This window comes from Augochlora pura, chromosome 4 (assembly GCF_028453695.1).
Source record: "Augochlora pura isolate Apur16 chromosome 4, APUR_v2.2.1, whole genome shotgun sequence".
NCBI classification, from domain to species: domain Eukaryota; kingdom Metazoa; phylum Arthropoda; class Insecta; order Hymenoptera; family Halictidae; genus Augochlora; species Augochlora pura.
The window spans coordinates 2439328-2452415 of record NC_135775.1 but is presented as its reverse complement, the minus strand read 5'-3'; the positions used below and the strand labels follow the sequence as shown (position 1 = coordinate 2452415).

Below are 13088 nucleotides of genomic sequence, written 5' to 3'. Positions count from 1 at the left end.
TCGCGATCGCAGGATCCCTTCGAGGCACGCGAGAAACACGGTGATCACCGATCGTCGAAAGAAAGTGTAAAACAAAAATAAAAAAAAAAAGAAAAGAAAGAGAAAAGGTAAGAATAAACAGACCACCGGTATTACCGCGGGGACACGCGGTCCGAGCGAAGGCGGAACGGTCCTCTTTTTCCTTTTTTTCTTTTTTGCGCGCATCGTTTCCCGTATCGATCGCAAGAGGCAAGGCACCAAAAGATTTTCACCCCTCCCTTCCTCGACATCCCAGGTCCCAGTCCCAGGTCGCTGTGTCCCGGTCCCAGCCCACGCCCCCCTCCGCCGCCCTCCTCTCTCTTTTTCTCTCCCATGAATCTCCTGCTTCCCGTGTTGCGGACGTAAACAAAAATAGGACGTGAAAGACGACAGTACGAAAGAAAGAGAAAGAGAGAGAGAGAGAGAGAGAGAGGAAGGAAAGAGACAGATGACAGTTCAAGAGAAGAAATGTGAAAACGATACTCGAACAAAAAGCAACGGGAGGACCACGGTCACGCAGAATTAGTTGAGTAGCGATATTAACACGACGCGGCCGGAGGGGGCGAGTTGGTGCTATGGGGGCGGGATGTGCGGTATGGCGCGCATTTTATGGAAATCGACGAAACATGGCCAGCGGCACAAACAGGCATTGCAGGGCCAACATTTGAAGCGCGTCTGCCTGAGCTTTCCACGTGATGTGACCATTCCGCGCTGCTTGCAGTGTACACATACTTTTCCGTGGCCGTTTGCTTTGCTGAGGCTATGCGGCTGACCAGATACGTACGTAATCCCTCCTGGAGAAAACACATTGGCCAAACACTTCGGTTAGTCAGTTCTTAAGTATATGTGCACATGCAGGCAACCATTAGTAAGGAAATGTCTGTTTTTTATTTTTAATACGTTTTTTAAAAACTTTATACACTCGTGTTTACCCCGTTTTGTTTTTCGTTTTCTTTCTGCTCTTAACATATCTCTATTATCGCGTCGATATTTTTTTTTTACTTTTTTTTTTCACTGCTTCTTTGTTTAGTCTTTAAATTGCTTTTTAATTCAACGATCCCAGCACCAACCAATCCCGTAGCTGTGAAAGCCAGTCTAGAGTGTCAACGGTACCACCAGTGAACCACCCACGAAATGTTGTTCTGTACGTACATAGCTGTGTGTAGATTATTACTGTGCACACACACACATATATACATACGCGCATACGTAACACGATACGTATGTTCACGGTAAATACCCTCGAATTGTTTCTCAGCTTGTAAACGAAAAAAACGAGAAACGTCGTGGTCTGTTTTACAGAGTTTTTATAATGCATCTCCTATTCCAAGATTATTAGTTTTTTTTGTTCACAAACCTGGCAATAATTTCGAGCGATCTACCGTGTTGTATGTATACGTGTATATAGGCGTGTGTCGCAGGCGGAGGAAAACATAGCACCGAAGATTCACAGATGCTGAGAGACGCGCGAACCCGAAGAAAATCCCTCTCTCGCACAGTCGCGTCCTCTTTTCTCTCGTTCGGTCTCTCGTCGGTCTCGCGCGAGCCCGCCAACCACTCCTCTCCGTTCCCGAATCACGGAAATCGTCCGCCTTCTTTCTCCGTTCGGTCCCTCCCCCTTGCCCGTGACCCGCCCGCAATTTGTCCGCCGATTGCAACCGATTCGCAACGACCGACTTGCAGCCAACAGACTTGGAGCCGGCAGGCTTCCAACAACCGACTAGCAACCGCCGATCTGCAGCCTGGTGTACCGACGATCGATCCGTGTGAATACTTTCACTCTCACAATTCGCCGCCCTCTCTGGATCGTCCCGCAGAGATAAATCCGTCCTAAATCCCGAACGTTGGTCACGCGTGTGCGTTTCAACCCTGTTCCGCTGGTGTTGCAACGTTCGTGCGAACCTTCGGCAACGCCTCGGATCGTCGTCGTCGTCGTCGTCGTCCGTGTACACGTGTCTCGCACGTTTCGAGGATCTCGTTAACGGATCGAGGCGGCGATCCATCCGTCCGTTCGGGTATGATGATCTCTCGTCCATTCGAGGAATCGCACGGCACAGGTGCACGATCTCTTGGCTTACGATTCAACACTCTCCGGATTGCTCTTGCCGGTTGCCGAGCGTCGAACTCACGACCGTCAAACGATCGGCGTCGAGTGATCGGACGATCCAATTGCTCGATCTCGCTTCCGTTCACATGGCTAAACTCAGCGGTTCGGCTTACAGTTTTCGTTCGTTTCTCGTGGAGAAAGAAAGAGAGAGAAAGAGAAGGAAGAAGAGAGAGAGAGAGAAAGAGAGAGAGAACGGAATGGAATCGAAAGGAAAACGCATCGAGGAGACTTGGTGCTCCAGTCGATCCTTGCGGACAAAAACGCATCGATCGGTTCTGGCGTGCTTCTCTGCTTGAAACGCGGGGCAGCCAACGATCGACGTGAGAGAGAGAGGATGTGTTTCTGCGCTTACCTAGCCTTCGCCTTTGCCTGCCAGAATTCGTCCTCTAGCATATCGGACACAAACGAATCGTCGGATCGGGTCGCGTTGTCGCTTGTTATCGCATGTGTTATCGGCGGCGATCGCGCCGTCGTTTTCGGGAATCGAATGTAAAGATGATTGCGCGATCGCGTGTACATACGAAAGACCGAGCGCGGTGGTGTCGCTCCCTCTATCGATCGAACGTATGACGGCGGCGAGTGAACGCCGTGCGACGGGTTTCGCGGATCCCGTTTGGAAAAATGACACCGCGTCCACGGGCTCTAATACGCGGAAGCGATTTCATCGATTCGACACGAATGTATCGGATTCCCGCTCGCACCCATTATTACGCGTCGATCTTTCCAAGTTCCGCGATGCACAACGAGAAGAAAGGATAAGTATACACAGAGAGAGAAAGAGAGAGAGAGAGAGAGCGAGGTATTAAACAAAAGTATAGAAAGGAAAGAACCGTGTACATGCTACTATCGACAGCACCATCACCGTTGCTACGTCAAATAAATTAGTCGTCTTGCAAGACTACAAGATTTCTCTAACAATAATCAATGTCGTGGCTACATGGTTTGCAAGTTAATCTTAACATCTGGACAGCATCGATAGCCATCCCCCACCGTTGTGGACAACGAGACAAAACGATCGCGCGAAATAAACAAAATTCGTTGCCGCGGTTCGCGTGGCTTCGCACAGCGACAAAAATTGTCCGGGCGGGGGGGCGATCTTAAGATTAACTTTGCATGCAAGCGACGCGGCATGTGCGATAAAGTGAATTGCACACGCGCGCGATCGAACATATTTGCCCTGTACAGTTCTACGGTTCTTATGGAAGTAAAAAATCACCCGTTACCAGCGGTAGAAGAGTATTTCCTTTTTTTCATTTTTTTTTCCTTTTTTTTTTTAGTGTATACAGAAAAGAGTAATGCTTACAAGTTAGTGCGCATAAGGAGTATAAATGATAGGTGGCTTTGTTGTTTTTTTAGAGTTATTATAGGAATGTAGATGATTGTCGGCACACATACAGCACTTGGCAATGCTCGCTAATGTCTACGGTTCAACCTACACCCCGAGTGCCTGTACACCATATTATATGTTCATTTAAAAAAAAAAAAACCATGCACTCTGTACTCGCTATATAGTACAGTTACTATATATATAAATATATACGATTAATAGACGTAAAAAAGTGACTTTCTATATAAACACAGCAGGAAATGCATCTCTCCAAAAAATTTCTTGTAAAGACGTTTGCGCCGCAAAATCATCGATGACAACGCGATTATCGTTTCGTTAACAACGCGACCGTGCGTCGCGGTTTATTCGGCATTTTTCTTTTTTTACCACAAGTGACAAACTCTAACGAAATGAAAACAACAAAACTTGAACGAAACAGATGAATTTGCAGCTGCAGACCGTTATCGCGCGCGTCCAATGGATCCTGATCTCCATGGAAAATTTCTCTCGTTCCCGTGATTCTGTACCGATCGAGTCCACGAGCGTATTAATGAAACTATTCGATTTCTAGACGTTCGAACGCCGTTGACGATTGCTATGCTCTTCCTCAATGTACTCGACTAAAAATTTAGCACGCGTTCAACGCGAATAAGCCGTTTGTACTCTACGCGTACCACGTACGACAACGGATTCTCGTACGATTTTGCGTTATTAAGAGATCCGCGCCGCTATATCCCCTCGAATCGATCAAAGAAACTAAATCCTTCCTACTCCGCACAATTCATCATCGTCAAACTCAACTAATCCAAAATTATATATTGGTATAAATGTAGGTGTGAAAAAGGACTGTTTTGCATCCACGTGAACGAATGCGCCGCACGCGAGTTGCGTCTGCATCTCGGTAACCATGATTTAAGAAAAGGAAACAAACGTCGTCGATGTAACGGAACGCGATGCAACGACTGTATGATCGCTGGCCAACGGGTCCGCGGATAATTTTTTTTCCGTTCAAACAGATACCGACGGGCGCGATACGTGGGCACAAAACATTAAAGTTCACCGCCATACCATTTCTTTTAAGATCGGGCCGCACGGCGCTGCAAAGACCAGCGATATCAATTCGAAATATGTTTCCACGGTCAAAGTACGTTCTACCGGTGGAGTGCTGCCGAATCGTAAAAGATATGGCAAAGCGTCGCGTTTGCATTCTGCAGACACAGGGAAAAGTAGTGATTGAGAAACACTTACCCTGCACTGCTTCTTGCGTTAGTCTTTCCCCGGATGTGCCAGGTTTCGAAAGTAGGTGTCCTAATTCGAATAGAAAATTGCAATGTTAGAACGTGTCGCAGCGCGTTACGTTTATAACACCGTTCAACAAATGTCAGCTTTTTCTCGCGGTTCCGGTTACCTTACGGTGATTCTGAATTTACAACTTTTAGACGTTTATTTGCGCTTCCAAGTGGATCGAAACTGATGGAGACCGAGTTAACGAGAACAGATCCGTTGGATGTCGGAACAGGAAGGAAAGCGATGACAATGTCGAACGGTGCAATAAATTGGCTATTAAATCGTTATAATGTATACGCACTATTGTACTTCTTACCGACATCCGCTGATTGGTGTTTGATATCCAGACTATCCGAAGTAGGTTGACTACTCGAATAAAATGTTTGACTGATGTCGGGCTTCTGGTCGTGGTCAGGTGTGTTGGACGACGTGTCTTCTATACCAATTTTATTTAACGAACTGTCTCCTAAACTCTGATCCTCGTAACTACAGCTACTTCCGTCTTGTACTAAATATTCAGGCATTTCCAGCTTCAAGTTCGGCATAAGGGGAATTATTTCGACCGGATCAGATCCGGTCGACGTCTGATTCTCCGATGATTTGTTATCGGAGTCTTTCGCGGCCAAGGCGTTGCTGGCCGCTTTTTCCGCGTTCGTGTTCGCGTTCTCTCGACATTTTCGTCTTTTACTCGGCGGAGCGTCTGGTTGGAGATCGACCGAGTGATAAGGCAAAGGAGACGACGGTGACTTGTTCCTTTTGCTGTCCGTCGATTTACTAGACGCGTTCTGAAGTTGAATTTCTGGCTCGTTCGGAATTTCCAAGTCATCCTAAAACATGATTTCGAACGTGATCTCGTTAGCAACATATCTCTGACAATGATTCCATGCGAATGCCACTTAAAGACACATGCCTCCACTAAACTGTCGTTATCTTTTCCCGTGCCATCCGTTAGACCTTGTACCGCCAATAATTCTGCTGTAGTTAGAAAGCTAGCTAATTGTTCTTGAACCACGTTTACCTCCCCTTGATACATAAAATCGACCAATGCTGCCAAATCGTCGAACTTTACATTACGGAAAATTATAACTGGATGCTGACATGGATTTTCCTATGACAAATTGGACGGTATAAAAAATGTGTACCCAGTATGTACCAAGCTGTCGTTGTACGGTAGAACTTCTTTACTACGATTTACCTTAAACAAATCCCTGAAATATGTACTACATGCGGACAGAAGCATTTTATGTGCCCTTATCCTCTTTCCCTCGCAGCTCAACGTTACATCGACCAAATCTTCCTCTGTTCTTAATGTGTCGAACGCACAGGTGATGTGCTTTAAATAATTATTCCACCTAAGAGAGAACTGTTGGCTCGAACCCATGCTGCTTCTCTAGAATAATACAGATATACCTGTTTAATAGATAAGAAACTTATCGTTCACAGACTCCAAGACAAATGTGAAACATAACACGTATATTTTTTTTTGTACATGCGCTTAATACTCATAAACGATATTTTACCGTTTCTTGCAATGATCACGCACCCCAAAATAATGCGAGTGAGGTCGGGAAAGGTTTGTGGCTCTTAACACGTAGCACGATTACTATTGTCGATTAACGATCATGCGATGTGTCCGATTCAATTATTAAACGTTTCAATTATTCAAAGTATGTGGAAGTGGTTCGATCGCGTTACTCTCGATACGTTCGTCGAAAAACAAAAACTGTAAACAGTAAAGCGGAATAGAATTTCATGGCACTGTGGGAAGGTTCACGGGTTCCGCATGTAGATGAAAAGTGGCGTCGATCTACCAAACGATTTTAACGTTATGTAATTGCATCGTGCTAAACGGTCTTTATACGTGGTCCAACGACTTTTCACAGAATTCTCTGTCACTTTAAAAGCCACACTTCTCGATTAAATGACAGCTGGTAGCCATTTTCCTTCAGGAAAACGCGTAAGATGCGCGAAAAGAACTCCACTTCCTATAGAAACCACGCGCGATGCGTGGGACGTCGCGATACATGTGTGGAACACTGTGCAACCCTTGTCATTGGTGAATTTTTCCGTGTACACCGATATCTATGAACACGAAAGATCCATAGTTTTATTCGTTCCATGGAGATAGCGATTAAAAAATTTTACATTATCTTACGATTAATATTTCACTCCTGATTGATCGTGTACATTGTTTGTTCTCAATAGCGCAATATGTACAATGTGTGTACCGAACAGATTCGCTCTTCGCACGCATCCATTCCTTTGGGACTAAATTGTGGAGAATTTCATCGCAAACTGTAGTAATAAATACAATCGTGTGCTATCTATCATTTGTATAGCAATTAATTTTACAAATCATAGCTAAAATTTAAAATAACTGAGTACTCGTGTTTCTTACTTTCATGCAAATACGTTTAATGGCTAGTTCACAGTGCCAATATTTTCATATAATAATATCCCAAATAAATTCTGTGGATTACCCTTATGTCGCTATGATTATTTTCAATGTAAATTGCTTGTCGTAAATTTCAATCTTTCGGTTCCAATCCTCACAAAAATATAAGTCTTGATAGGAAGAATGATTACGAAATTATTTATGTATTTTTAAATGGACCACGAAACACTAACATCACATAGCGGTAAATGCTCGAACTAATTCTACCCTTTCCAAAGAATTTATGTACAAAATATTCAATGGATTTTAGCAATTTCAAGATTAAGAAATTGTTTTTAGTTTAGTTTACTGTTTTTAGATTGTGATTTGTTTAAATGAAATTAATTTTTTATGGCGCTATGATACATTTCCAAATGTTCTTTACTCCGTCGATAAATCGATCTAACAGTTTGAACATTTTGCCAATAGAAGTAATGGCGTTGTACGGACCAATGAAAGAAGCGCGGCAAGTTTGTAATGTTATAAGTTAGAAATCTATATTTAAACTACAAAAATTAATAGTACATGTACGATATCCTTTACTTTCTACTAATATAAAAATACAATGTCATTTATCCCCTGTGTTATTGCACGCTGTTATTTTTATCTCATGCGGACGTATACTGTTTCAATATAACAATATGCAGATTTGAGCCACTTGTTATCTTGCTTCAGGCTTCGAGAACGGCTGTAGGGAACCCGGTTGCACCCAAGATAAACCTAACGTTTTATTTTCTTCTTCCTCCTAAATCATATAATTGGTTTAAACTAATATTTCGTGAAAAATTCGTACGTAAAAAGTAAATATTAATATAAATGTCAATTTTTTACCTTCGGTTTGTAAATAGCTTCTTTAACAGGGTCATGAAGTTCGCTATTGTATCGAGTAAAAGCTATGTAATGCGGATCGTTCACCATAGGTGGATTGTAAGCATTATCCAAACTTTCTTTCAAGCACTTTTTAACTCGATCACGAAATTCTTCGAAATTATTTTCTAATCTATAACGAAAACGAGATAACATTGCTTACTTCGATAAGCCGTTCTTTTCTGCTGACACGGTAAGTAATTAATATACCTACAACATAGATGCTTCCTGGTTTACAGGAGTCATTTTAATATCGACTTTGCTGAGTATTTTCGTTATAAATTGTACTAATTGCCATATTCTATTAGTTCTTCTCCATTCTGTGAACCCCCAGGTAGTGCACAACTCGCCAGATTCAGGATCGATCAGAGGATGAAAAACTGGTGTTTGAAATGTAACTCTCTGAAATGTTATAAGAATATGTTCAAACTGATGAAATGTATATATTATATATGAAGGAAAAAAGTTCTTACAGGACAACCACCATCTGGGAAATTCTGTGGCAATGTTATGGTGAATCTGAAGATGCCTCCTTGGTAGATCCCTTGTCTAACGAATTGCACACCAAACCATACTAACAGAACACAAACGTATACATTGAATATAATAAATATTTGTTGCTTTCGTGTGTATAAGGAAATGCAACAAACAGTGAATCATTCACATATTTACATGGAAACCACTATATAAGATGAAGTCAGGATAAGCAAGACCTAAGAACCAATTTATATTTGGCTGAAATAATTGAAATGCGTGATCTCATGATCCGTACATGAAATCTATCCAGAAGAACAAATAATTTCTAATTATCCTTTATTACTTACACAGAGAGTTTTGTGCTGATGGTATCACATAAATGCCTTTTAAGTCCTGGGAACACAACATCTTACTACGGAAAAAGGAAATTTAAAAAATACCCTTTGCATTATCTTCTTTCTGAAACCTTTCCTACTTTCACATCCATAAAATTCACTTACTATTCAGACAAAATATTATATTCTTGCAGGTAGATTGAGTATTCCTTGTTGGTTTGAGAAATGGTAGGTCTGTCGATCATTTTCACAGACATGCTTAATTGTGAATCACCATTTGTGTCTAAAGGTAACAGCTTCCTGAACGAACCCTGTCTCTTTAGATTGTCGTCTTTGTTCGCATCAGTCTGACATTAATAAAAAAACATTATTTAGTTGAACTTTCGTTGCGAATCCTTTCGGTCGAAAAACAAAGCATATATATAATACATTGATTGTTACCTTCGGGCCTGACATGGTGTTATTATGTCTTAATAGTTAATGAATATTATTGGTACTGACAGTCTCAAGTAACCGTAACGCATTTCACATTCCACTCCATACTTTATTAATTTCCGACAGATTCGGGTAACACAAACTGTAACATTTAACGAGATACGAAATTTTCATCGACTTTCCCCCACTACTGCTCCATCTCACTGATAACTGCCGAACGTTTATCACCGATGGTGGTCGATAACTGTTTTAATGATAATTTAGTATCGTAGAAAGAATATATTATTAAATATTCAACGAAAACGAAGAAACGGTTAACATTGTTCCGAACATAATACACTGGTTAAATAACGAAAGAAATCGTACGTTTTACGTGTTTCAAGTTCAAGTACTCATGTTCTGAAATTCATACTTATCGATGATGTGCCGGATGCAGTTTTAAAATGGTAAAAAGAGAGAGAAAATGGTGGAAGGGTTAACGACAAATTGTAGCATATAGATAAAGACATGATATAAGTATTATTCGCAGCGACGAAGTTTGTCCGTGGTATTAGCAACTGGAGAAACGGAAGGGTTAACGAAACGCAGTTAGAGGCGGAATTTCAACGAAAAACGGCATACAGTCGATAAAGAGGTGTTGAATGCGACGAAGGCAAGGAAGATTTGCGACGAATAACACAGGGAACGCCGACAGGTTCTCCACAATCTCTGAAAAAATTGGAATTTCCGTCTTTGTGAAACACATAGACGTTGATTTATCATCGAAGTCTGACAACTGTCAAATGACAAGCCCACTTCGCAGTATACGTTCGAAAGATTGAAATGGCAGCAGAGATAAAGCCCGCTCCAGGTGTAAATCATGACAAATTCAGCACAAGTCGCAAACCCGTACTCTTGTCGAAATTGGAAGGATGTAACGATGATGTCAATGCGGCTATCATTATACCGCGAGAAGAAGGTGTAATTAGCGTGTGCGATGACAGGTAGTTAGGAAAAATTCTTTTCATCATCATAATACTGCGCCTTTTTAAACGTTTACTTAAGTCGTTCACGCAAATTCATCTTTTCATATATTTTTAATGTAATTAGCAGTTATTATCTCTGCAATTTATTATATTATGTACTTTTATAGAACTGTTAGAGTTTGGCTGAAACGTGATTCTGGACAGTATTGGCCAAGCGTCTGTCAATACATGGCTGCTGGTGCCACATCGATGCATTACACCGTAGAGACAAGACAATTGTTTGTTGGTCTGGATAATGGAACCATAAATGTATGTAATATGGACATATCTTACAGAACACCGTGCTACGTGCACTTTACAATGTATTTGATAGATATTGTTTCCAGGAATTCATTTTGGAACAAGATTACAACCGAATGACACCCATGCGCGAATATTCAGCTCATCAAGCAAGAGTCACAGGAGTTATATTTACTCCAGAGTCTGAATGGGTTTTAAGTATAGGCAGAGATAAAATGTTTCTGTTACACTGTTCGGTAACTGGTCAGAAAGTGGGATCTTATCAGACCGACGCGTGGTACACTGCACTGCAGTATCCTTTTCCATAAAAGATCATTTACAATGTACATAGGGTACCTATGGAATAATTTAGGTTTTGCATTAATATGCTTCCCTTAACTTGCACAGATTCGATGCTCAATCGAAGCATGCATTTGTTGGTGATTATTCTGGACAGATAGCAATGTTAAAGTTAGAGGCTAATAACGTCACCTTGATCACAACGTTAAAAACGCATACCGGAAGTATACACACATTGGCATGGGATTCTGAGAAGCAGCTTTTGTTTTCCGGAAGTTTTGATCAAAGTATCATAGTATGGGATATCGGCGGTCGTCAGGGAACGGCATATGAGCTTCAAGGACACCAGTAAGCAAGCTTGTATGTGCTACTATGGCTCCTGGATACGTATTCTACATATTTATATTTGATTTCGTAGCAACAAAGTTACCGCATTGTGCTACGCGAGCGCTGAACGCGTTCTATTGTCTGGTGGAGAAGATGGGGTCATAGTTTGTTGGGACATGGGTGCAAGCAGGAAGGAAACGGCAGCATGGGCAGAGTCGGGCACGTGCCAAGTACGTGCTCGTTACGTAATAATATTAGTATAACATAGTTAAATTAATATATAATACGGTTAAATATCTAGGCATGTGGGAGACCGTTCTTCTGGAATATCAAAGCAATGATGGATCAACGGCAATTAGGATTAAGGCAACACCATTGCCGTCATTGCGGTCGCGCGTTATGCGCGCGTTGCACGTCGCAACGAATAGCAATACCAGCAATGGGATTCGAATTTGAAGTCAGAGTTTGCGATCCATGCCACATACAACTCAAAGCGACAAAGTGAGTAATACTACATGAAATGAATAGAGATAAGGTTAGACAGTGACTTCACTTTTATGATTTCACGTATCTGTTATGTAGCCAAACATCTTTAGCATCTTTCCACGACGCGAAGCACAACGTTGTTGGAATGGATCTCGATGCACCGAGACGAAGACTATTAACTATCGGTCAGGATCGTCTGATTAAAATTTGGGATATTTCTGCCCTTCTTCAGTGAACTTCCAAAAACATTCGTTTGTAAGCAAGAAACCAATCAAATCGTAAGATATATACATATATGATATATCTATAAAGGCAATTGTCATATTCCAATGTAAAAGCATACTATCCAGAGCCTATTTTTGTGATCATACACTAAATTTGTTCGATTACAACCGAATGAGTTTAAAACCTTAACAATCTGAAAGGATCGGGTCGTCCATAAAAAAAAAAACGATAGAACATAGACTTGACAGTATACAAGCATCTATGTTTTATTTCTCCTAATAAGGGAACGTGTATACCTGTCAATCAAAGTAATAAATGTTAGCATGTTTTTAAATATTCATAGGCTGGCGCAGTCGAATTTCTGAATTTACGAACAACCAAACTTCGTACGTACACATCTCATTCGGATTTTGTAATCAAACTATCCTTGGTATTCGAACTTGTTATCACTATCGATTATTTCCACTTAGGATAAGTGCGTACTCTGATTCTTTTAGAACATTGTTTGAATTTCTCATCGAGGATAGCGATCACAAATAAATCCATTTCTAGACCGTAGAAGGTGCAGGCAAAGTCTTGAAGACATTGAACAAGATTATCTTTGTTCGATTCGTAAACGACCAAGATCATTTAGATATTACTTTGGCCTAGGAAGAAGCGATCAATCGCGTCCTTAGAATATCCTCGGTTATCCTTGATTAAGGATTATGCCCTTAATTAATTCGCGATGGTTCTAAATCAGCTCGATGAAATCGTTGAATTCTTTTTGAAATGCGACTGTCAATTTGGTATACACGCGACATTTCTCGAGAACCATAAAAAAAAATAAACCTGTAAATTAGGACTACATGTAATATTCACCGCGCTGAAAAGTTGGAAGGAACGCGAGTCATTGTAGATCCTAGTCGTTCTATTTGTTATATTCTTTACTTGTTTAATAGTACGTGTAGGTAGAGATTCGTTTATCAGGGATTATAGATTTGTTTCTCGAGTTCCTCGAATTGTTGAGAATGGGTACAAATTGTGCAAGAGCAGAGCGTATTGGTAAATGATATTATCAAAAATGTTCACCGATCGATCGCAATTGGTTTTTCTTTGGTAACGCGACCGGTGTATAGAGAGATAACGCGCTTCCATAGAACTAGCGAACACGTTTAGCGTAAAACTTTTTTACACGTCTGTCACAACGAGGGAAACGCGACGTTTCCAATCAATTATT

At 41.3% G+C, this 13088-nt stretch overlaps 3 protein-coding genes across 17 annotated transcripts in view; 1 reads left to right on the top strand and 2 right to left on the bottom strand.

The window, feature by feature from the left end:
• Positions 1-6813, bottom strand: part of LOC144469198 (zinc finger and BTB domain-containing protein 6) — a 33400-nt gene extending 26587 nt beyond the window's left edge. For 3 of the 15 annotated variants that reach the window (XM_078179187.1, XM_078179193.1, XM_078179189.1), the window contains exons 1-5: positions 6260-6809; positions 5935-6129; positions 5650-5847; positions 5041-5566; positions 4701-4760 (exon numbers count right to left, since the gene is read on the bottom strand). In XM_078179187.1, the coding sequence (XP_078035313.1) occupies positions 4701-4760; positions 5041-5566; positions 5650-5847; positions 5935-6120 (970 nt within the window). In that variant the 5' untranslated portion in view covers positions 6121-6129; positions 6260-6809. Of the gene's footprint in view, positions 1-350; positions 813-4700; positions 4761-5040; positions 5567-5649; positions 5848-5934; positions 6130-6259 lie in introns of those variants that run through there. The other 12 variants (XM_078179194.1, XM_078179191.1, XM_078179196.1 and 9 more) reach the window with 11 other exon arrangements.
• An 837-nt stretch (positions 6814-7650) lies between these two features.
• On the bottom strand, positions 7651-9742 carry LOC144468337 (protein crossbronx homolog). Its single transcript, XM_078177747.1, has 7 exons — positions 9294-9742; positions 9018-9199; positions 8865-8929; positions 8514-8614; positions 8255-8442; positions 8005-8173; positions 7651-7918 (listed from the first exon to the last, which is right to left on the bottom strand). Exons 1-7 carry the CDS (start codon positions 9306-9308, stop codon positions 7835-7837), a joined length of 804 nt encoding a protein of 267 aa, XP_078033873.1. The 5' UTR covers positions 9309-9742; the 3' UTR covers positions 7651-7834.
• Wdfy2 (WD repeat and FYVE domain containing 2) lies at positions 9595-12209 on the top strand. Its single transcript, XM_078177746.1, has 8 exons — positions 9595-9733; positions 9817-10270; positions 10420-10561; positions 10639-10844; positions 10940-11179; positions 11250-11388; positions 11460-11659; positions 11741-12209. Exons 2-8 carry the CDS (start codon positions 10110-10112, stop codon positions 11877-11879), a joined length of 1227 nt encoding a protein of 408 aa, XP_078033872.1. The 5' UTR covers positions 9595-9733; positions 9817-10109; the 3' UTR covers positions 11880-12209.
• Positions 12210-13088: the final 879 nt, after the last annotated feature.